General features: G+C 52.3%; 5 protein-coding genes across 5 annotated transcripts; 4 read left to right on the forward strand and 1 right to left on the reverse strand.

Annotated features, from left to right (window-relative positions):
• Window positions 1–1,674: 1,674 nt before the first annotated feature.
• LOC117835010 (protein ECERIFERUM 26-like) lies at window positions 1,675–3,863 on the forward strand. The gene is made up of 2 exons (XM_034714360.2): window positions 1,675–2,269; window positions 2,750–3,863. The coding sequence occupies exons 1-2, from the start codon at window positions 1,775–1,777 to the stop codon at window positions 3,650–3,652; spliced, it is 1,398 nt and encodes a 465-aa protein (XP_034570251.1). The 5' UTR covers window positions 1,675–1,774; the 3' UTR covers window positions 3,653–3,863.
• Window positions 3,829–5,894, forward strand: LOC117835009 (probable UDP-glucosyl transferase 73B6). Its single transcript, XM_034714359.2, has one exon. The coding sequence runs from the start codon at window positions 3,986–3,988 to the stop codon at window positions 5,864–5,866; it is 1,881 nt and encodes a 626-aa protein (XP_034570250.1). The 5' UTR covers window positions 3,829–3,985; the 3' UTR covers window positions 5,867–5,894.
• A 1,131-nt stretch (window positions 5,895–7,025) lies between these two features.
• On the forward strand, window positions 7,026–8,695 carry LOC117835011 (heat stress transcription factor A-2a). The gene is made up of 2 exons (XM_034714361.2): window positions 7,026–7,378; window positions 7,518–8,695. The coding sequence occupies exons 1-2, from the start codon at window positions 7,028–7,030 to the stop codon at window positions 8,304–8,306; spliced, it is 1,140 nt and encodes a 379-aa protein (XP_034570252.1). The 5' UTR covers window positions 7,026–7,027; the 3' UTR covers window positions 8,307–8,695.
• Window positions 8,696–9,792: 1,097 nt separating this feature from the next.
• LOC117837692 (transmembrane emp24 domain-containing protein p24beta3) lies at window positions 9,793–12,650 on the forward strand. Its single transcript, XM_034717423.2, has 4 exons — window positions 9,793–10,212; window positions 11,421–11,607; window positions 11,808–11,915; window positions 12,284–12,650. The coding sequence occupies exons 1-4, from the start codon at window positions 9,994–9,996 to the stop codon at window positions 12,415–12,417; spliced, it is 648 nt and encodes a 215-aa protein (XP_034573314.1). The 5' UTR covers window positions 9,793–9,993; the 3' UTR covers window positions 12,418–12,650.
• A 582-nt stretch (window positions 12,651–13,232) lies between these two features.
• On the reverse strand, window positions 13,233–15,985 carry LOC117837691 (uncharacterized). Its single transcript, XM_034717422.2, has 7 exons — window positions 15,827–15,985; window positions 14,664–14,960; window positions 14,473–14,592; window positions 14,244–14,390; window positions 13,751–13,923; window positions 13,552–13,657; window positions 13,233–13,465 (listed from the first exon to the last, which is right to left on the reverse strand). Exons 2-7 carry the CDS (start codon window positions 14,901–14,903, stop codon window positions 13,436–13,438), a joined length of 816 nt encoding a protein of 271 aa, XP_034573313.1. The 5' UTR covers window positions 14,904–14,960; window positions 15,827–15,985; the 3' UTR covers window positions 13,233–13,435.
• Window positions 15,986–23,346: the final 7,361 nt, after the last annotated feature.

Below are 23,346 nucleotides of genomic sequence, written 5' to 3' on the forward strand. Positions count from 1 at the left end.
GTGCGAACTACAGTGGCCGCGTCTCCCTCCGATTCGCCACAGGGTACTCATGGCCCGTGCCGCCCGGCATAGGAGGGCGTTCCGCCCGTTCTCGCGCCCCGCGCTTCCGGCGACAGGGACGCGACGTCCGCGTCCGACGGGTCATCAGCAAGATAACAGAATCAGCCACCTTCCCCGGCGGGCACAGACGCCACGACTAAACATCATCATCATGTCTGGCAGCAACGGCCACCGGAGAGATCATCGACAGGATCTGGAGGCAGCCGCCCGCTCCCGACGGACGCGCTGATAGGAGCCGGAGGCCGGAGCGAGGGGCGACAGTCCTGGAACTTGGTCCCTCTCCTTATGTTGTATTTTTACTTAGCTTTGTTTACCCCTTTACTTCTCCACGCACCCAGTCTCATCTGTAACCCCGGTGGCTTCCCCGCGCTATAAAAGGAGAACCGGGGCCTGAGACAGGGAAGGGGGCTCAAGCGAACAGAACCCACACACTCACCTCACGAGCACCCGTGCACACCCAAGAGACTTGGGACCAGCTCCCTCTCTCGCCCTCCTGTAACCCCTACTACAGATGACGCGTGAGTAACACGAGCAGCTCCTCATACTGGACGTAGGGCTTTCGTTGCGTGAACCAGTCTAACCCCGTGTCCTCTCACGCAACCATCCGAAGCCTTACGCGCATAAAAGAAATTTACTAGCCGTAGTCTTGATCCGCTAATCTTGACAACGACAGTACTGTTGAAAATTTCTTCCTATCTTTGATGAAAATATCATTGCTCAGCAAATGTGCTTTCCCTAAAATCATTTAGGAGAACAATTGGAATAGTGCTGGAGATATGAAAATCTCTGCCACAAATTAGTCTCTCCTTTTCCCTCATATGTTTGCTAAATTGAGCGATTGAATTAGCTTCGTATGTTTTTCCATTATATTGAGTCAGTCTCTCTTTAATCTATCAATTTTTTATTTTGAATACCCATAGTCAAATCCTACGCCTGCCACTGGGCGACGGCACCATCTCGCTGACACCGGACGCCGCGGTGGAAGAGCAGCCTCTGCTGGATGATAACTGACGAGGGGTAGCTTCACAGAGTTCTGAGTTTTGGGGCAAGAGAAGAAAGATCCTGAGATGGGTTTATTTTTCCTCTTCGTCCAAAGCCGAGTTGAGGTGAACATGCGATGCCACTGTGTCGGATATTCTGTAGGAAATGCTGATGCCAGCTGTGTAGGATATTTTGCTCGAGATCACGCGTACCTGTTGCACAGATCGTTAAAAGTTAAAACCCTGAAGTCGGATGCTTAAAGGATTAGTAAATGTCACAGTATCACCCGAATTTGCATGTTTCGTTCTCATGTTAACACTCATTCAGCCATGCAGTTATATTCTACAGCGCCTATAAGACTAAGCAGCTGCTGTTATGGCTCAAAAAAAAAATTACCCGTATGATTTTGCATACCGCGGCAGAATTCTCCTCATGAACCGATGAATTGAAGGCCATGACGCCATCTTAATAACGGACGCCCTACTGCCCACCAACCAACCTGACACTGTAACACTATCCGTCCACTCACGGGCCGCCACGTGCCCGCCGAATTCAAAAGTTCGTTAATGCGCTCAACTACCATCAGCTAAACCCTGCCCACCATCCCGGCCTTAAATCTCCCCCCATCCTCAGCCCAATCCTCCCCTCAAAGAACTCGAGCAGTAGCCAGATCTCACCACCACGCGGAAAACTCCCTCCGGTGTGCTCTGTAGCGCGCGCGCGCGGATCGGCGATGCCTGCGGCGGCGGCGGCGGTGGCGGCGGGGATGGCGACGGGGCCCGGCAGCCGCGTGACGCGGTTCGCCAAGTCGACGGCGGCGTCGGTGACGCCCGTGCGGCCGGGCAAGACGCACGCGCTGTCGCCGCTGGACAACGCCATGGAGCGGCACACGGTGCACGTGGTGCTCTACTGCCGCGCCGCGCCGGGCGTGGACCGGGAGCAGCTCAAGGAGTCGCTCTCCGAGGTGCTGTCGCTGTACCCGGCCATGACCGGCCGGCTCACGCGCGGCGGCGAAGGCGGCGAGGGGGCCGCCGCCGCGGAGGCCGAGCCCGCGCCGCGCGGGTGGGTCGTCAAGTGCAACGACGCCGGCGTGCGCATGGTGGACGCCAGGGCGGCGGCCACGCTCGACGAGTGGCTCGCCACGGCGACCGGCGACGAGGAGATGGATCTCCTCTACTACGAGCCCATGGGGGCCGAGCCTTTCATCTGGTCTCCGTTCTACATCCAGGTACCATCGACCACCTGCTTAATCGACCCCAGTTTAGCTTTGCTTGGTGAAATTAGGTGAGCTAATCCATGGCAACTTTAGTGGTATAAACAAGAAGTAGCTGGCAGCAAGCACGAGCGTCCTGTTGCCTGAATGTTTTTTTTTTTTGGAGAGCGTTTGTCTGAATGGTTTGGTGGCTCAGCAGTTGAGTTTGGTGATAATGTGTTTGTGATAGTGATGCTACTGTGACATTTAGTAATTCGGTACATATCCAGAATTAAATGGCTTGCGCTTGGACTTGGAACCTTGTACTGCTATCCACTTCAGGCCGTCAATTGAATGCGTCACATGCATGTATCACTGATTGACTGATTGGTCTCACTCCCAGCAGATGCAGAGATGCAGATGCCTTCTAGGACCAAGAAATCAAGCCTTTGATCACTGTGATAGTGATGCTTTGTTGCCTAACCTGCCATGGCGGTGATTGTGTATGGATTGCAGCTGACGGAGTTCGCGGACAAGTCGTTCGCGCTGGGGCTGAGCTGCACGCACATCCACAACGACCCCACCGCCGCCGCGCTCTTCTTCCAGGCGTGGGCCGCCGCGCACCGCCGGACCACCAGCACTTACCCGCCGTTCCTCCATGCCCCGGCGCTCGAGGTCTCCCCAGCCTCGCCGCCCCCGCCCCCGCCTCTGCTCGCCGAGAAGTCCAGCGCCGCGTCCCCGGCCAGCGCCGACGCCGCCGCCATGTCCTCCGCCACGTTCCACTTCCCGGCGCCCGCGGTGCGCGCGCTGCTCGCCTCCCTGGAGTCCGGGACAACCCCGTTCGCCGCGCTCGCCGCGCTGTTCTGGCTCCGGATCGCAGGCGCCGCCGGCGGCGAGCGGGAGCTCACGCTGGCGCTGGACTTCCGCAAGCGGATGTACGCGCCGCTGCCGTGGGGGTACTACGGCAGCGTCGTCCACTTCACCCGCGCGCGCGCCGACCTCGCCGCCGGGCTGCCCGCCGTCGCGGCGGCCCTGGACCGCCACGTCTCCGGCGTGCCGGAGGACGAGCTGTGGCACGCTGTGGAGTGGCTCCAAGCGCGCCAGCAGCAGGAGGGCGGCGGCGCCGGTGGGCCGTTCCAGATGTACGGGCCGGAGCTGACGTGCGTGGCGCTGGACCACGTGCCCATGTACGGCGCGGAGTTCCAGGCCGGCGCTCCCCCGGCGCGCGTGTCGTGCCGCGTGGGCGGGGCCGCCGGCGAGGGGCTGGTGGTCGTCCTCCCCGCGGCCGAGGGCGGCGAGGCGCGGGACGTGGTGGTGACGCTGCCCGCGGAGGCGACGGCCAGGGTATGCCGCGACGGCGAGGTGCTCCGCCACGGCGGCAAGGTGGTGTTCGGAGCGAAGGCCGGAAAGGAGGCATAGGCTGATAGGCCCGATGCCACGACGGAACGGCAAGAATCCCCCGCTGTTACTCCACGTTCTGCTCTTCGTACCGTGCCGTCCATTTGGTTTAGGTCGATGTTCCTTTTTTCTCCATGCATGTGTGTAATGGATGCTGCATTGCTGCTATTTCTGCCACTGTTTTGTAACTGTAACACTTGATCTGTTGCAGCCAAACGAACGGTACCTCCAACCCCCCATGTCTGTACCTATGCATGTGTGCGATGGATGCTGCTACTGCTGCGGCTGTTTGCTACTGTAACTCTTGGTCTGCTGCAGCGAAACGAAAGATAATTCCAAATTTCCAACCAGTCCATGTCTGTACTAATGACTATGACTCGGCAAGCGCCGCGACTAACCAGAGCGCCACCCACCATGCCACCAGGGCTAGTGCCAGGCACTGCACCCTCACGCCACACACGGATCACGAAAACCATTCGCCTTCATCATGCACGCGCCCCGGCTATTCTTGGCGTCTTGGCAAAAAAAGAGCGGATCACAACGACACGTGCGGGCAAACAAGAAGCTCCCAAACGTGCATCTGGACGGGAGTATCGGACATCGGAGCGCGTCGCACGGGACAAACGCGTGCCGAGAGAAAGTGGTCTGATAGACAACGCTTGTCGTAACCTTCCACCCGTTGCGCCGCATGCTGGGCCTGAGCGTCCTGCGGTCGTCTCCATGGCCACCACCGCGCTCAGCTCGCACAACGACGGCGACGCCGCCGCCGCGTCCGGGTCGGGCCCGGGGCGGATGCTGAGGGTGTTCTTCCTGCCCACCTTCGCGCGGGGCCACCTGATCCCGCAGACCGACCTGGCGTGCCTCATGGCCGCGGCGCGGCCGGGTGAGCTGGAGGCCACCATGGTCGTGTCGCCGGCCAACGCGGCGCTCATCGCGCCCGCGGTGGCGCGCGCCGCGGCCGCCGGGCACGCCGTGCGCGTACTGCGCTGCCCGTTCCCAGACGTTGGCCTCGGGGACGGGGTCGAGTGCCTCGCCACCGCCCCCGCGCGCGACGCGTGGCGGGTGTACCGCGCCATGGAGCTGGTGCGGCCGTCCCATGAGTCGCTGCTCCGGGAGCACCGCCCCGACGCCATCGTCTCCGACGTGCCGTTCTGGTGGACCACGGACGTCGCCGCCGAGCTCGGAGTGCCGCGCATCACGTTCCACCCCGTCGGCGTGTTCCCGCAGCTCGCCATGAACAACCTGTTCAAGGTGCGCCCCGACATCATCCGGATGAGCTCCGACGCCGGGGCGGTGGTGTCCGTGCCGGGGTTGCCCGGGAAGGAGATCACGATCCCGGTGTCCGAGCTCCCGAGCTTCTTGGTCCAGGACGACCACCTCTCCAAGACGTGGGAGCAGATAAAGGCGTGCCAGCTCGCCGGCTTCGGTGTCATCGTCAACACCTTCGTCGACCTCGAGCAGCCCTACTGCGAAGAGTTCAGCCGCGTCGACGCGCGCCGCGCCTACTTCGTCGGGCCCCTCGCCCAGCCGTCGTGCTCCACCGTGCACCGCGGCGGCGACTGCGACGCGGACTGCCTGAGCTGGCTGTCCACGAAACCGAGACGGTCGGTGGTGTACGTCTGCTTCGGGAGCTGGGCCCACTTCCCAGCGACCCAGAGCAGGGAGCTCGCCCTGGGGCTGGAGGCGTCGAAGCAGCCGTTCCTGTGGGTCGTCCGCTCCGACGACTCCGACAGCTGCCAGTGGGCGCCGGAGGGGTGGGAGCAGCGCGTCGCCGGGCGCGGCATGGTCGTCCGCGGGTGGGCACCGCAGGTGGCGGTGCTGGCCCACCCGTCGGTGGGCGCGTTCCTGACGCACTGCGGCTGGAACTCGGTCCTGGAGGCCGCGTCCGCCGGCGTGCCGGTGCTCACGTGGCCGCTGGTGTTCGAGCAGTTCATCAACGAGCGGCTGGTCACCGGGGTGGCCGCGTTCGGCGCGCGCGTGTGGGACGGCGGCACGCGCGGCGAGAGGGCCGGGGAGGCGGAGACGACCGTGCCGGCGGAGGCCGTCGCGCGCGCCGTCGCCTGGTTCATGGAGGGCGGACCGCGGCGCGAGGGGATGGAGGCCAGGGCACGGGAGCTGGCGGAGCGCGCGCGCGCGGCCGTTGGTGAGGACGGCTCGTCGTGGCGCGACGTCCACCGACTGATCGATGACGTCGTCCAGGCGAGGGCCTCTGGGCTGCTACAAAAAGAAGCTTAATTTCGTTTTGGCACAAACATTTTTGCTGTAATAAGGATAGAAAATAAAAGTTTTTAGTTCGGTAAGGCCCGGTGGCCTGTTCGGCAGATAGGCCCAGGCCTTTGCACTATGCAGGCCGTGGTGCAGGCCGTGGCCGGCCTGCGGGCCCTCGTGCTGCTGGACGACCAGGACAATCCCTTTTCGTTTCAGACAAGGAGCCAGGCCTCGCCCCACTTGCCCTGCGCCTGCGGCGTCACATCACATCAGACATCACGCATCTCTCGCGGCCAATCCGCGCGCAGCCAACTAGCGTCAGCGCGTCTCCCGCGAACCCGGCTGGGGCCACGCGTCGGCCCACGGGTTGGCCTAAAGCGTCAGCGCACCGCCATTAAAATAAGCTCGGGAAGCTGGAATGCAGGATGGGCGGAACCGGCGGACGCTTCCAGAACTCTCCCCGGCGCCTTCGCGAACGTTCCGCGCCACGTCACCGCGCTCCCCCGAGATTAAACTACGCCCCCCAGCGAATCGCCGAAGCCCCTCGCGGAGAGGCCTTCCAGTCTTTCCAGAAGCGTCTGGAAGGTTCCGCGCCGACCCCGGGGTACGTGGGGGCCTCGCGCCGGGGGTATAAGTTGGCGTGGCGGCCGCGTGTACTTGCCTACTGGTCCTCCGGTCCCGGCGAGCTCTCTGCTCACGCGGTCGCCCTGGTCTCCGACTCAAAAGGGGACTGTACTTTCTGGTCCTTCGCTCTGTCTCCCTCTGTTCATGCAGCGTCGCTCTCACCCTCTTCTTCTTCCTCCTCATCTCCGCCAAGCTCTGCTTCTCGCAGCTGCATTTCTTCACTCGTTTCTTTCCTTTCCGATTTGCAAAGGCTTCGCTTGAGATTCTGTAATTTGGGGCACCTAGCGTCGATAGCTAAGATATTGGAAGAATTTTCTGTCCACTGACATTCTTTTCCCCTTTCGTTTTCAACCGATCTTTGGTGGTCCTCGAATTCCTCCCCTCTTTGACATTCAGGAAGGCCATTTTCAGATTGAGCTAGTTCCGCTGAGGCCGCTTTTCCCAACCAAAGATCGCCTCCTTTTGACCGGTTCCTGATTCGTCCGGATTCCTTTCCCCTGCTCCGTTAAGTGGAGCTCTGTTCTGCCATTGTTTGATCGCGTTCGTTGGTTGGTTGGTGTGGCCATGGACCCCTTCCACGGCATTGTGAAGGAGGAGGAGTTCGATATCGAATTGGATTTCACCGGCGCTCCGGCGGGGGACGCGGCGGCAGCGGCGGCTGCGGCGTCCTCGTGGGCCGTCGGCGTGCCGGAACTGCCCCGGCCGATGGAAGGGCTCGGCGAGGCTGGGCCCACTCCGTTCCTGACCAAGACCTACGACGTCGTGGACGACCCCAACACCGACACCGTCGTCTCCTGGGGGTTCGCCGGCAACAGCTTCGTCGTCTGGGACGCCAACGCCTTCGCCACCGTGATCCTCCCGCGCTACTTCAAGCACAGCAACTTCTCCAGCTTCGTCCGCCAGCTCAACACCTACGTGAGTCCTGCTAGCTATTGTTCCTTCGTTGTTCAGTGCTCGCGCCATCAATGGCGATCGATCGGCGGCATTAATTTTTCACCGCGGGGGAGAGCATCCCCGCCTGAATTGCATTGGTGGGCTCGTTCTTGCATTGCAGGGGTTCAGGAAGGTTGACCCGGACAGGTGGGAGTTCGCGAACGAGGGGTTCCTCCGGGGCCAGAGGGAGCTCCTCAAGACGATCAAGCGCCGGCGCCCGCCGTCGAGCCCGTCGGCGCAGCAGGGGCAGGGGCAGGGCCAGGGCCAGGCGCAGTCGCCGGCGGCGTTCCTGGAGGTGGGGCAGTTCGGGCTCGAGGGCGAGGTGCACCGGCTGCAGCGCGACAAGGGGATCCTGCTCGCGGAGGTGGTGAAGCTGCGGCAGGAGCAGCAGGCCACGCGCGCGCAGATGCAGGCCATGGAGGAGCGCATCACCACGGCGGAGCAGAAGCAGCAACAGATGACCGTGTTCCTTGCCCGCGCCATGAAGAACCCGGACTTCCTCCGGATGCTGGTCGACCGGCAGGGGCGCCGCCAGAGGGAGCTCGAGGACGCGCTCTCCAAGAAACGCCGCCGGCCCATCGGGTACCTTCCGCGCGGCGGCGACGGCATCAGCAGCGGTGCCGCCACGGAGGCGGCGGTGGGCGACTACATTTCCGGCCTTCCGGTCGGCGTCAACGGCGTGGCGGAGCCTGCCGACGACGAGAGCCGGCCGGACCACACCGGCGGCGGCGAGGACACTGAGAGCTTCTGGGTGGAGCTGCTGAGCCTCGGCCTGGAGGAGAAGCGCCGGGAGGGCGGTGTCGAGGGGAGCGGCGCTGACGTGGACAACGACGTGGACGACGACGTGGACGTGCTCGTGCAGAGCATCTACCACCTGAACCCGAACCCGGGCAGCCCCAGCGGGAAGTGAAAGTTCCAGAACGTTCCAGAACCCACTATGGAAGCATCCAGTCGTTCCAGCCAGCTGCAAGTAGGGGTTAGTTTATCCTACGCCCAACTGACTTTTTTGTCGCGTTGCTGCGCAAGTGGCAAAAGCGTCTGCGGTTGGCCAGTTGCCAAGGAATGTTCAGGAAGCTCGTCAGGCTGCGAAGCTTCTCGAAGTAGGAGTGGCAAGGTTGCAGGCTACTATCAGTGGCAATGTACTCCTAGATTCTGACTAGATTCGGATGAAGCAAAGGCTCATTCCAAATGGGGGTGATGGTGCCATTCCAGAAGCAGTGGTGTAGCACGACAAACCCCTTTTTTTGGTATGCATATCTTTCGTGAAGTACCAGTAACTAACGTTGTCCGTGTGCGAAAGGATGCCTGTCTTGTCTCATTCTGCTGTTCCTCCAAGTGCTGACAGTTTTGTTTTTGAAGATTAAGGGGGTGTTTGGATAGCAAGTGCTAAATTTTAGCACCTGTCACATCGGATGTTTGAACACTAATTAGGAGTATTAAACATAGTCTAATTACAAAACTAATTGCACAACCCCTAGGCTAAATCGCGAGACGAATCTATTAAGCCTAATTAATCCATCATTAGCGAATGGTTACTGTAGCACCACATTGTCAAATCATGGACTAATTAGGCTTAATAGATTCGTCTCGCGATTTAGCCTAGGGGTTGTGCAATTAGTTTTGTAATTAGACTATGTTTAATACTCCTAATTAGTGTCCAAACATCCGATGTGACAGGTGCTAAAATTTAGCACATGCCTCCCAAACACTCCCTAAAAAGTGCTGACAGTTTCTGCGCACGAGGATCATCATGTCTCATCCGGTTCAACCATAAGAGGGTGAAATTAAATATGCATAGAATATTAAGTTTTTCCTTTTTAGAAAAATTGAGAACAAAGCTCTTGCGAAACTGGAATTACATGGCCATGTGATCATTTCACAATGACCAAAATAAAAACCATAATGCTGCATGGGCCCAGTAGATATTTTCTGCATCTGACAAGGACAGGTACTTATGTACCATGATGCACGTAGGCATCATCCAAGATATTTTCTGCACAAGAACTTTCCTTTGAAAAAATATCCAGAGCTTAATTTTAAAAAATATACATCCAGAGTTCATCAGTTAGCTGCTCAGAGCTCACCCTCATCAACAGTTCTCTCCGTCGTTCAAGAAGGCTTCGATTGAGCCCTAATTCGATGGGACTCATAATTCGGCCTAATTCAGTCCAAAAACATGACGGGCCTCTTAGAGCGATGGACTTCATATTCACTCACCGACGGCCCATGGTAATGACTACGCCTTCGTCGTTCGTTCACGTAAAGGAGGAAACGCCTTCTTCCTGACGGTTCGAGCAAACGGCCCCGCGACCCGTGCCACGTCAAGACATGGGAACCAATCGCATCCACATGGCCACGCAGGCGGCACGAACCCGTTTCGTGCTCGCGCGATTTCGCGATTCGCAGGGCCCTTTATTGCAAAACCACGGCATCACCTCCCCCTCCGTTTGCCCATCTCGCTCGCGTGACCCCGTCGGCTTCCTCCTCCCCGCCCCGACCCCGCCGTGCACCAGCGGAGCTCGCTGCCGCTGCCCGCCCCGCTGAGAGGCCCGATCCCTGATCCGCACGCTGTGAGCAGTGGTACCAAGGGATTAGCGATGGCGAGGCGGCGGCCGGCGGTGCTGCTGCTGGTAGTCGTGGCGCTGGCGGCGGTCCTGTCGGCGGCGCGATGGGCGGACGCGCTGTCGGTGACGGTGACCGACACCGAGTGCATCCACGAGTTCGTTCCCTACGAGGGCGACACCGTGTCCGGGAACTTCGTCGTCGTCGACCACGATATCTTCTGGAGCTCCGACCACCCCGGCATCGACCTCACGGTACCCGCCCCGATCCCCTCGGCCCCCTTGCGTCCTCCGCTTCTGCGCGGTTGAATTGGATAGGAGGGTCGTGATTCGAATGGGTTTATGGGTTGTTGTGGTAGGGATCTGGCCATCCGGTGGGCTGAATTGGGGATCCGGAGGCGGATGGTTCGTCAGTCGTGATCCCCTGACGCGATCTCTAACTTCCGTACAAGTTTGGGGATCTAGAGTATTTCATTGTCACTAGCATGTGGTTGTCGTATATTTTCGGGAATTTCAGTGGATTGCCACTGCTTTGTTGTATGGTTGCATGTGTATTCTGACCTGCGAGTGCACAATATCGGTGGTTCAAGTTTGATTGGACGATGATGTGCTGTTTCGCTGAGTTGTCCCCCTTGTTTGGATTGTTGATTTTTTGGTAAGGGATTTTGGTAAAATTTGATGCCAATTTCATTTCTGTGCAATTGAAAACGTCAAGCAAAAGTCCCATTTGCTGTTCCATTGTCAGCTGGGTATCTGTTGGCTCTGTCGGTGGGTTCTGCTTCTTGATGGTGTCATGCTGCAATTCATGCTAATAGATGTTTTCTTTTCTATCTTTTCTTAAGGTTCGATTGAGTAAACATTGTCCAGATGCTGTGAATTGGTTTGTATGCTTCCCGCCTAGATAATCTGATTATTTTACCTTCGGTACAACGCAAGATATTCCTATGCTTTATTAACAGCTAAAGGATCAGCTCTTAGTTCTCTTCACTTATAGGCAATGTTTGGACATTTGTTTTCTGCTCGTAGTAGTTGCTTTGAGAGGAAGTTATGTTTTAATGTCTCAGTAAACTCTTATAATTCCACTGAATGAAACCTCGTGTGGTTTGGAAAATAATGTGTTTCACTTATTATATGATCAATATCTACATTCGTTGCCTATTATCTTGGAGTAATCCTATGGCTGATCTGTCACTAACATGAAGGCAACAAATGATGTCTGTTACTTTTGGGAATGTCTGATTGATCCTACTCATCTACTTACAATTGGTTATATTGTTATTCATGTGCCTTCATTGTGCTTATTAACACTATTCGTACTTGTAAAATTGATATGGCATTACCTGCACATAGTATTTTCATTGTGAGTGCGTTGTAATGTGTGCGCATATAGCTGTATCATACTGTTGATCTCTTGATCACTTTTAATGATGCTCTATATTGATTTTTCACCTCTACAAATGCAGGTAACTTCACCAGGTGGCAATACTGTACATACGTTGAAGGGGAAATCTGGTGAAAAATTTGAGTTTAAAGCTCCAAGGGGTGGCATGTACAAGTTTTGCTTCCATAACCCATATGGAGCACCTGAAACTGTTTCTTTCTACATTCATGTCGGGCACATACCCAATGAGCACAATTTGGCAAAAGATGGTTAGTGTACTGCCTTTGTATCTTGAGCTTCACAGTGTCTTTTTATTCTGCGAAACTTAAACCAATTTGCAAATATTGAACAGCTATCAATCTGATTGGCCTTTTGACTTTAGGTTTATTATTGTTCAGAGTTATGTGTCATCCATTCAGTTTTGACATGTTAGCACTGCCGTATAAGCCATGTTTCATTTCTGTTGCAGAGCACTTGGACCCCATTAATGTTAAAATTGCGGAGCTGAAGGAAGCATTAGAGTCCGTCACTGCTGAGCAGAAGTACCTAAAAGCACGTGAAGCTCGTCACCGACACAGTAAGCTCAATGGACTTGCATTTGCTCTTATTACAACTCTGAAATGTTTAGCCTATCATAGCATCTATGCTTTCTTCTCTTCCGAAAAGTGACACCTGTGCTAACAGGAAGAAAGGCCCTAGTTGGAATTTAGAAACATTCATGTCGTCATTTTTGAATAATTAGAGCACGACTAATATCTTTGACTTGGTATTGAGCTTAATTTCCTCAATCAATGCATTCTCAGTTTTGCCTGCCTCTTAGTTTATCTTTACTTCAAAGCCAAAAAACATGCCTGCACTAAGATCTTGTCTTTTCACTTGTTTATTGTTACCATTGTTACCATTTATGACAATGCGGAGTTAATTTCCTGACTTGATTCAATCCAGCAAATGAGAGCACCAGAAAGCGTGTCATGTTCTACACAATGGCGGAGTACCTAGCTTTCATGGCAGCTAGCGCTTTGCAAGTCGTCTACATCCGCCGCTTGTTCAGTAAAAACGTGGCATACAACAGAGTGTAGGATACAACTCTACTTTGAAGGCGTCAGTGGAAGCAGCATGTGGCTGGAAGGGCAAAAAGGTTCTCTGTCAATTTGACAAATTGTAGCTCTGCACCCTCTTTTCTTCTTTTGTTAGTCTATAAGCAACACTTTTTTAATTTAATCTTGTACCTTTAGCAACTCTTGTGAGATGTGAAGTGCATTTGTTGTGAACATAGATCCATAATTAATCTTCAGAGGATCATCGAGAATGCTGTCGCCCTGTTACAGATTTTGATTCTATATATAATTCTGTGTTGACTTTAAGAGGGGCCTCTAACTCTATGCCATTGCTGAATCTGTAATGGTATGAAGCAGAAGAGTGGCTCTGTTCACATCTGAGATCAGAAGTATTGATGATCATAATAATTTATTTAAAGAGAAATTAATGTTGGCAGAAATACTGCACAATTTCTAGCATCTAGTACAGGATGGATTATATTCCCATAAACAAAATTATTGTAGAGGCGAGGGAGTTGTCAGCTAAAATCAGGCACATTTTCATCTAGACAAATTTTGGTGCAAAATGATTGGTAGCTATATTTTAAATGCGGCTACGTTGGCACGTAACACACGACTAACAGGTAACAGTGTTCACTTTGGAAGTGTTCGCTTTCAGCTTCTTTTCAGCGGCTTGTGTTGCAGCTGTACAGCCAGCCGCTCGGCTGCAGGTTGCGCATGCTACTGCTCAGCTGCAGCTGCTAGACATGGTGCTAGCTGACTGGCTGCAACTGTTATAGCTCCTGTAGCCGCAGCCGCAGCTGCAGCCATCTACCTCTACTACAGCTATCTCAAGGTGAAGAAAGAAGCTGTTGTACTTACTTTATTACAATCAAGTACATCAACATTTTTCTTTGGTGTACATCTGCGTGTTTTGAAATTTGAGATCAAATGGACAATGGAAAAGCATCATTCATTACACCATTGAACTTGGACAGGGGAATTCGGTTGGTCAGAATAAAACGGAAGACCTTTGATTGATCGTATTGCTTTCACTTAATCACACTCTTGGCCACTGTGGACTAACTACCTGCAAGATGAATCCAAAAAATAGTGACAATGAAATTTTCATTTTTAACTTATCGTGTAATACACATTGCCAACGCTGCTACAAACCTCTAGTGTGCTGAAAACTAACTGCATCCGGCTAGCAACTAGTGACGGTTCCTCTGAATTTCCTGTGACAGCCATCTGCTCCAGCTGCAAGGTTTTCACCGGTAACCTGCAGCATCAGTATTAGCACAGCATCAGTATTAGCAACATGTATGAGATTCTGATATAAAAGAAGAACACCGCTGGCTGGAGCTGCTCTTACCATGCCATTCCTTTGACATAGTAAGCGTTTGCGATTAGAGCACAAAAACCTTTCCACTGATGCAAGACATCAGCAGACACCGGCGGGTTAGGAGACCACCTGATAACTGTTGGTTGTGGTGTGCACAGTATTGTGATGAATACTATACTGAGCCACAAAATGCATTCACGAATCTGCATACAAGAGTATCACGGAGACCAATGATAAAACTACAAAGATCTTATAGGGGGTATTTACATCTCTCTTCATATGTTGCCAATGATAACTAGCGGAACTTCTTATTTAAAAAAAAACTAGTGGACTTGAAAATTAATATAAATAAGGACATAGCATGTAATCAAAGCACATTTTTTTGCTATAGTAACAACATCAAAGAAAATTTGCTTTAGTTGACTATAAAGTGCAAAGTAAATGTAAGACAGTAGATTATATGAAAACAGTAGTAGTATAGTAAATCAGATGATGCAACTCATATCGATTGGAGTATGTTGACCTCAAAGGAGTGGACTTTGAACTTCAAGCTGATTTCACCTAAGCCTTCAATCTCAAGACCAGAATCTTCAATATCCATAAGTTCCTTTCTAAGCCCCTCATCTGTACACCCTAGGGCATATGCGTTCACTCCAGCACTGACAAACTCCTGATAACAATGACAGTCACAGTAATTACTAATTGCTGCATATAAAAGTTATGTAAGGGAAGATTTCAACAAGAATCAATACTTCTAGGTTCTCTCCACCTCCTCGATCAATAACATTCTTATACCGCTTGAATAAAGTGATCGCTATGTTACGTGATGAGCGGAAGTCGTCATCTGACGAAGCATTAACATGGAATCGATGCTGCATACAACAAGATGCTTAAGAGGGAAAAAAACAGTGATTGAAATCATCAAATGGAGGACAAGGAATACCAGCCAGTGCCTTGTAGTTCTTTCATTTAAACTTTTGCACAGGTGATGGCTCACTCTAGTAAAGTTAACTTTGTAGCTATGAACAATGTGTGGCTTCTGTACATGATGGCCTTCCACTGAATTGTAAACTGCACTGCATCCTAATTTACTATGCAAAATAGAAGCACCCTTTCCAGACAGTTTTAGGTCCCAGCAAGAACCGGGCCTCACAAAAGGAACAGTTGCTTGTAGCATCAGCATGACTAAGTGCTCATCAGACTCCAAGCGATCAGCATCAGAAGTGGCAGGCAATTCAACCTACAATAGAGTATGTTTAATCAGTTATTGAATCACCGAATGAGGATTAAGAAAACCACGGATCTTGCATCCTCAAATTATGCTATAATACCAACAGCAACCAGCTAGTCACCCACTCTTTAGTAGCATATGAGTTATGTGTCCAAAAAAATAAAAACAATCAATGGAATATATTGATGAAGATATTATTTCTCAATGGCAAAGATGGATACTATTTCTTACACATCTTACCATTAAGTTTGGAAATAAAAGCAATGATAATGGAATATATTGATGAAAAACAGACCAAATGGGAAGTGTTATGCCATCAATATATTAAAAATAAGAGAACCAAAAGACCTGCTACTTGACAAGAACAAGGTAGGTTACAAAATGTTGCAGCAAAATTTTCACAGACCAAGTTGAACAGTGAACTATCGTGCCTACGTACGGTTTCAAAATACACTTTCAAATATCATGATACAAGATAAATGCCTTTAACAACTCACAAATACTCAATAAAAAGGATGGAAAATAAATAGTACCCCATAATCTAAAAATCTGCGCATTGGGATTATTTCAGTGGGCAATACTTCATATCAGACAACCATCATTTGATTACAGATTAGCACTGAAATTTGCGCGTACGTTGCATACAGAAGCAACTCATGGTTGGCAAAAGCTAAAAGGGGAAAACAGTCAGTATCGGTAAAGATAAATTAGGCAATGGTCCCCTTTTTAACAACCCAACCAAATACTATAGCTGAAGAAGATTCTAGTTCACAACTCCCAATCCATATATGCAACCCAACCACATACACCAGATCCCAGGCCCTAAATGAAACGATCCAACCACGAGCGAGGAGGAAACGGATCAGCAGGCTTACCTCCCGAGGGGCAGCGGCCGGAAGCTGGCGGAACCTACAGGGCGACGGGAGGAAGGGGGAAGGTGAAGAGGTGGAAATATAGATACGCGGAGGGGTTAAGTGGCTAAAAATTGGCCAGAGAAATGTAACGGAACAAAGATATTCGGGGGCCACAATTAAAAACGACTGGCGAGGCGAGCTGGGTTGGGGAGAGCGAGGACGGCAGCCCTCGGCCCGTCGCTCTCACTGAATCTTGTGCAAGATGGGCCTGTTGGCTGTTGTGTTTATGGCCCATGCATGGTGGGAATCCGTCCGAGCGATGAAATATATCTCTCCCGCATTCATCCACTTTCACAGTTTATCTGAGCACCGAAATGTTCTAAAAATCTTTTCAAAAAAATGTTCTAAAAAAATCTGAGCACTGAAATATATATTTTAACACACATCACAGAGTGATTTGAGCAACGAAAATTTTTCAGATGTTCGCAAAAAAATGTTCAGGAAGTTGTGAAATCACCGAACAATCACTGAATCAGATGTTCAGAGAACTTGAGCTGATAGAAGGAATGTAATGGTAGATCGAATGAGACATAGAAATCAACCGCACAAAAGAAACGGATTAAAACTATTATCTTATACTAGGGCGAGAGCCATTTCTATCCAGTATTCCTATGGTTGGGTATGCTACACGGATACGCGAGGGAGGTGCCTTATCCGTACCGGATACATATCCGATACGAATACAGCAAGGATACGCGTTGAGTACGTATCAAGGAGTATCCGGGATAAAAAATAAAAATGAAAAAGCTGATACGTCCACGGGTACGTATCAAGACTGATTTACGATACGGCTTGCCCGGAGGCCGTGCTGCCTGCCCGCGTGGCCCCGCGACAGCCTCAGCCGCCCCGCACGGTCACTCGCCGGCGGCCAGCGCTGATGTTCGCGTCGTCGCCCCCGAGCCGCCAGCCCGCCACCCGCTCCAGCTTGCCCGTTTGGGGCTCCGCCTCCGGCCGCTCGCAGCCGTCCCCACAGCCCTGCACCACCAGTTTTGCCTGCGCTCCTGCAAGCCGGGCGTCTGCCTGCGCGGCTGCAGCAATTCGCAAGAGACAGAGCGGACGGAGACGGAGGATGGAAAGAAAGAGACGTACGGGGACGAGAGAGAGAGGAGAAGCCATAGAACTGAGGAGATGGGATGAGCTGTGTGATTCTTATCCTCTCGTCCTGTGAAATATCCTAGCATTTCTACAGTATGACCATTAATAAAGATAGAAAACACGCATAAGTCCTTTTGAATAGCAAAGGGATAAAAAAATAAAATAAAAAATTACTTTGTTAATGTACACAACTTAAGTACTCTGTTATTTGCATATGTTAAACTTCTTATTGCTGTGACTTGTGAATCTTGTTATTTATTTATATTTAAAAGAATGTTGAAATGTATCCGCGTATCGGATTTTTTTCCCAAAAGTGTCATATCCACGTATCCGTGTCTGTCCGATACCGATACACGTATCCGATTAACATCCACCGGCTGACTGAAGCATCTCCCCCAATACTTGAGTGCTAATTACCATGACATGATTTGATTAGCATGACATTTTACAGCCAAAATGCCACAGGACTCTCAAGGAGGGACTCAGTCGATGCTTTGCTAGGCACGTTGTAGTATCGAACCCGGCGGCTCTTGCCAGTCGTCAGGTCTCCATTCTCGCCATAGCTGAGAGAGAACGTCGTCAAGCGATACATGTAGCACTGACCGGCGTTATCGTCCTCAACAGCGACGCACGGCACGAGGCAGAATCTGCTCTTGCCGCCCATGTGGACAAGGGTAGCGCCTACATGCCTCTCGCCCGGGTCCTCGCCGAACAGATTCTCCCTGCCGAGCTTCCACGCCGGGGCGGGGCGCCTCCCGTCGCCGGTGCCGGAGAAGGCCGCGTCGCAGCAGCAGAGGTGGCCGACGGTGTCCGGGTCTTTGGAGAGCCCGACGAAGCCGCCCAGGTCGTGGTCAAGGTGCGCGCGGCCGGCGAAGGGCAGCACCCACTCCCCGTGCCGTTTCCACAAGAATTCCCCCGCGTCGAAGTCGAAGGTGAAGGTGACCGCAGCGGCGCCGCCGCCGCTCTCGGTGCTGACGACGACGAGGGCAGTGCCTCCGTCGTCGGGGTGCACGGCGTAGGAGGTGACGTGCTACCTCTCGAACGACGGCGGCGGGGGCTCGCACCACGACGACCACAGGCGCCAGCCGCCGCCGCCAGGTTGCTCCAGCGGCGGGGGCGGGAGCAGCTCGAAGGAGCCGGCGCCCAGCGCGAACAGCAAGTCGCCGACGGGGAGGTAGATGGGCCGGGCTGGGTACGTCTTGGGCCGAGGCCCGAAGATGACGCCCCGCCAGCGGACGTCGAAGATGGGGAAGAAGCTCTCGGGCACCAGGCGGAGCCTACCGCCGCCGTCGTCGGGCCCGGGCGGCTCCCTGGGATGCGTCGCCATGATCCTGGTGCCGAAGGCGGAAGCGAAGTACTCGGGCAACCCACGCGGCGCCTCCAAGCGGAAGGCTTTGGCAAGCGCCGCGCAGCGCCTTCGCCTGAGAAGGCTTGTGGCGGCGGCGCCGTGATATCATCTGGATCGGAGCAGGACGACGACAAGTTTACCTTGCGGATGGTGTATCCCCGCGACCAGCTATCCCAACGGCACTGATTATTCGGGACTAATACCGACGGGATTAAAAAAATATCATCAACTGGGATTAGAGAATTTTGTGAAAAAAAGGATTAAAGAATTTTGTGAAAAAAATATTAGAAATTTTTGGGAGGCCCTCCCATGTGCGCGCACGTCACAAGTCACATTTAACTAAGCAGTGGATGCAATCCTTTTATAATAACTTGCGGGGACTTTTAGGTCACGTTTTAGTCCCGATTGGCATGGAGATTTAGTTCAGGTTTGTAATACTAATCGGGTCAAAAATAACTAAGATTTTTGTTGAAAATGAAAGGTCGTAGAATTAAAAATAATCGAGATTTTTTTAAAGAATGAAAGGTTGTTTTTCTACCCATGATAGTCATCGAATACGAGTGATAGTCATCGAAGACGAGGCAAAGGTGCTGCCGCCGACGATTTTCCGAACTACCGCCGCCACGCTCACCGCGCCGCCGCTTTGGCATCCTTGCACCTTGTTCCTTGCTCGTCTCCTTGGAAATCGCATGTGCGCACCTGAAGAAGACGAGCGGTGAATGGCGGCGCCGGTGGAGGGGTTTGGAGCAACAGAAAGCCAGGGCCTGATAGGCTGTTTCCCTGATGAAACATGGTGGGCCTAATGGGCTGTTAGTCAGAGGGGATACGTACTTCAAGTCTTCCACCTACAAAGGTAGTTCCTCTCAAAAAAAAAAACTACAGAGGTATAGTTCCTCTGAACAAATGGTAAACAATCTGCGGATAGTCGAATTCATTTCCTGACACTTTGCATCAAGCACAAATTATTGAGTTGAGCTCGCTCGAGACACCCAGATCAAGGTCCTTACATCCAGAACGCCACGGGTTCGCTCAGCGTGAACCCATTAATCGATTCGGGCACTTTGTAGCACCGAACCCGGCGGCTGTCGCCGACCGTCGGGAGCCCATCCTCGCCGAACCTCAGAGAGAACGTCGTCAGCCGGCACACGTATCTGCATGGCCGGTTCACGTCCAACATATTCCCCACGGGGCAGCCACCCTCGACACGCACTCCACGAGGCAGAACTCGCTTCTCCCTCCCATGGACACCAGGGTGGCGCCGACGTGCTTCTCGGCCGGGTCCTCGCTGAACGTACAGCTTCTCCTTGCCAACCTTCCAGCCCGGGCGGCGGAGGAGGCCACCTCGCAGGCGCACAGGGTGTCCCTTGGTGTTCTTGTCTCCGAAGAGCCCGACCCAGTCGTCCAGGCTGGCAGGAAAGCGTCTTCATCCAAACTTCCATTTAGTTCCAGATATGCAACCGATATTGCTAAGTCGGTACTGGAGATTTTAGTACCATTTCAAATAATCGGTACTAAAAGGATCCTTTAGTATCAGTTGGGGTGACCAACCGGTACTAAATTGGCTGCCACGTCCTGCGTGGCCGAGGCCAATTCAGTATCGGTTGGTCTCCCGAACATCTAAATTTTTTTTCTTTTCTATTTCTTTTCTCATTTTATTTTCTATTTCTTTATTCTATATTAGTATTCCTTTACGTATACTAGTTCTAATACGTGAAGTTGTATTTGATCTATAATATTACATTTGAGATAATATTATACATAAACATATTGTGCATACACATATATGAATAATATTACATTGCATCAACTCTCCAAGTTCAACATTTTGGATCAACTATTCTGAACCTGAAACCTGACGGTGATGCAGATTTGATCCATCATTATGGAACTCTCCCGCTGTATTTACTACCTCGTCCAGAAGAAATCCACTGAGTTGTTCTTGAACTGCCCTAATTTTTTTCGTCTCGAGGAGTTCTTCCTTCATGTGCATAATCTATGTCATTAGCAAAGGTTACTATATTAGGTCGATGGATATTCACAATTAGAACTAATTTATTGTTAAGAAATCTATATATGTACTCTGAATTCGTGATCAATTATATGCTTGGGACGTATAAAGCCATGGATGAACTCGCATACGTAGTATCCGCATAAATTATTCCCCGAATTCTGTCTCAAACACTATATATATGGCAAAAGTAATTATGAAGTATTTGCTGTGTTCAAGGAAGTGACACGAGATGAGAAAATTCAATACATACCGGAAATTCAGAGTGGATATAAAGTTGCTTCTTGAATTCACTTGAGTGATGTTGACGGAAGCGAACCTATACTCTGTTAAACATGTCTATGAAGTCGGTGTATTGATTTCTTAGTCTCCTCAGAGAGTTTAGGATATAAACCATGCTTCAATTAACTACGATATACATATAACGATAGTGAAAAACTAGTTCAAAAAATAAAATACATTTGAAATAAAATATATGAGAAACACGCTCACTCGAAGTTAGTACCGGGTGGACCTTACGAGCCCCAACCGGTAGGCCACCGGTACTCTCGGGACGAATGTCGGGTCGAAGTGCGCGCGGCCGGCGAACGGCAGCGCCCACCGGCCGTGCTCCGTCCAGCCAAGATGCTCCGCCGCCGTGTCGAAGGTGAAGGTGCCGCCGCTCTCGGTGCTGACGAAGATGGTCCTCCCGTCGGGGTGCACGGCGTAGGAGGAGACGGACAGGCGCTCCACGGTCACGGCATTCATAGAAAAGGGATGCATCTGGAGCCGGCGCCGGGCGTTTTCGACGGTGGGTCGAGCACCTGGAAGGAGTCGGCGGACAGGGCGAAGATCCTGCCGCCGACGACGGGGATGAAGATGGGCAGGACCAGATCCACCTCCGGCCGAGGGCCGAGCATGAAGCCGCGCCGGCGGAGGTCGAAGACGGGGACCGACGTGCTCGGTGCCGAGGGGCGGTACTCGAACCCGCTCCTCATGGACAGGACGGCGATGATCTTGGAGCCAAAGGCCGCCGTGAAGACGTGATGTGTGGGGGAACCCGTGCTGGGCCTCGACGCGGAAGACGGCCGGAGGCACGGGGTGTTCGGTTGGGAAGGCTTGTGGTTGTAGCGGCTCAGTGCTGTCGTCTGAATCGGAGCCGGAGATGACAGGTTTACCTTGCGGATGCTGTACCCCAACCACCAGTCATCGAGGACAAGGTAAAGGTGCCGCCGGCGGCGGCGCTTTGCCGCACGGCCACCGCCGCGCTCACCGGATCTTCGCTTTGGCATCCTTCTCCTCGCCTCCCTGTTCACTTCAATGGCTCTTGTGCTGATCGAGTCGCTGACCCTTCCCTGCAACTACAATTCGAATCCGTCGTAAATTTTGGAACCGATAATCCTACTCCTACTGCAGCTTAGCTACACGAATCCTAATATCGAAACATGAATCGAGCGCAACAGAGAAAAAGGGGTGAAAATCACATTCGCGCACCCTCCAGGCCTCCACGCAGAACGACTGTACTCGGCAGTCACCGCATCTGTGCCATCCCCCCTCGATCTGACGGAGGCAAACCAACCAAACTCATCTCGCGGGCCACATAACAGCAGGTCGAGTGGTCCATCTCGGCCCAGACTCAATCCTTCCCCTCCGCCGCCGTCTTTGTCGTAGCAGACGGGCGGTCTCGTCGCTGCAGCGCACGGGCATCGTCGTCCCAAGGCTGCGCGCTGAGCATTCCCCACCTCGCCCGCCGCCCGCGGGACGGCCACCCGTTCGCCTGCCGCCATGCCGTGCTCGCGCGCCGCCCGGTTGTGAGAACCCGGCCTTCTTGCTGAGGCCCCCCTCCACCACGGACGAGGTGGAGTCCCAAAATGGCAATGCGTGATCGATCTGCAGCTGCGGAGCATGGCCACAAAGCCACCAGACTACGCAGAGCGCGGCCGCAAAGCTCAAGCTGGATGCAGTGTGTTTTGTAAATCATCACTGCCTTGTGTTTTGTAAACCGTACAGGTGCTAGCAGGCAAGTTGTAATTGTATAAGAAGCAGCAAGGACCCTACAAACTGTACAGATGGCAAATTGTGTTCTCAATTGTGCTATCACTGGAAGGAACAGAAGGATGCAGAGTTCAGAATGTTCTATTGTTCTCTGGCATACTAAAGCACAAATATAAAGGTTGCAGAGCTCAAAATGTTGCAGAGCTCAAATGCTCAAGTGTATATGACATACTGAACTTTGCACTTGAAACACAGAACCAAAAGCTATTCTCCAAAAGACCAAAATCAAGCTCGATTACTAGAACTCAGCATTAAAATCATCGGTCGTTGCAACCTGCAAAATAAAAGAAAAGTAATTTAACTCTTTGTGCATATCACTACATTGATAATCACTCTGAAATATTACCGTCAATAGTTGAGAGAAGGTATTGATGGCCATGTATGATTGAGAAATCCCTTCATTGGACTGAGAAGTACTTGGGGGGGGGGGGGGGGGGGGGTGATGGGATATTATGTACTGCTGCACCACCATCGATGGCCACTTTTGCAGTTTCTTGTTCCTTCCGATAGAAGAGAATAAAACAATTAGATACAATTATACCTTTTTTCCCTTGGATACAATAAAGAGAATCAAATATAACATACCACTGGACCTTTTCCCTTTTTCTTACTTCCCTTCTTTGTACCCTTGCGCTTCTTATCAAGCTATTATTTCATCTTCAACTTGCTTGCTAAGGATGTCAAGTGTGTTATTTACTAACAAGGTGCACCGTGGATGGCTGGCAGCTCAAAGTGCCAAATTCAGAAATTTGCGAGTCATGTCTTTGTAGCGAAGCATATCATTTAATCTTGGATCCTCCACTATGTTTCGGCCTGTCTTGTATTATTCCACTACGTGCTTCAATACATATTGTTTTGGTGATGATTTGATATTCATCAAATCAAGGACTTTTAGAGCATGGCCACACAATATTTCAATTCTGTTGAACTGCCCACAGCTGCATGTGCTGGTTTGCTCTAAAGGATCACCAGTAACTTTGTACTCCTCAAAGGTAA

The sequence above is a fragment of the Setaria viridis genome, chromosome 9 (genome assembly GCF_005286985.2).
Source record: "Setaria viridis chromosome 9, Setaria_viridis_v4.0, whole genome shotgun sequence".
NCBI lineage: Eukaryota > Viridiplantae > Streptophyta > Magnoliopsida > Poales > Poaceae > Setaria > Setaria viridis.

Bases quoted from the DNA above. Each gene is read 5' to 3' on its own strand.
- LOC117835009 (XM_034714359.2), top strand. From the start codon at position 3,986: ATGTCTGTACTAATGACTATGACTCGGCAAGCGCCGCGACTAACCAGA.
- LOC117837691 (XM_034717422.2), bottom strand. From the start codon at position 14,903: ATGCTGATGCTACAAGCAACTGTTCCTTTTGTGAGGCCCGGTTCTTGC. The intron at 13,658-13,750 runs GTAAGAGCAGCT...CTGATGCTGCAG, and splicing joins TATGTCAAAGGAATGGCATG to GTTACCGGTGAAAACCTTGC. The intron at 13,466-13,551 runs GTTTGTAGCAGC...TTCATCTTGCAG, and splicing joins TAGTTTTCAGCACACTAGAG to GTAGTTAGTCCACAGTGGCC.
- LOC117837692 (XM_034717423.2), top strand. From the start codon at position 9,994: ATGGCGAGGCGGCGGCCGGCGGTGCTGCTGCTGGTAGTCGTGGCGCTG. The intron at 11,608-11,807 runs GTTAGTGTACTG...TTTCTGTTGCAG, and splicing joins GCACAATTTGGCAAAAGATG to AGCACTTGGACCCCATTAAT. The intron at 11,916-12,283 runs GTAAGCTCAATG...GATTCAATCCAG, and splicing joins TGAAGCTCGTCACCGACACA to CAAATGAGAGCACCAGAAAG.
- LOC117835011 (XM_034714361.2), top strand. From the start codon at position 7,028: ATGGACCCCTTCCACGGCATTGTGAAGGAGGAGGAGTTCGATATCGAA. The intron at 7,379-7,517 runs GTGAGTCCTGCT...CTTGCATTGCAG, and splicing joins TCCGCCAGCTCAACACCTAC to GGGTTCAGGAAGGTTGACCC.
- LOC117835010 (XM_034714360.2), top strand. From the start codon at position 1,775: ATGCCTGCGGCGGCGGCGGCGGTGGCGGCGGGGATGGCGACGGGGCCC. The intron at 2,270-2,749 runs GTACCATCGACC...TATGGATTGCAG, and splicing joins GGTCTCCGTTCTACATCCAG to CTGACGGAGTTCGCGGACAA.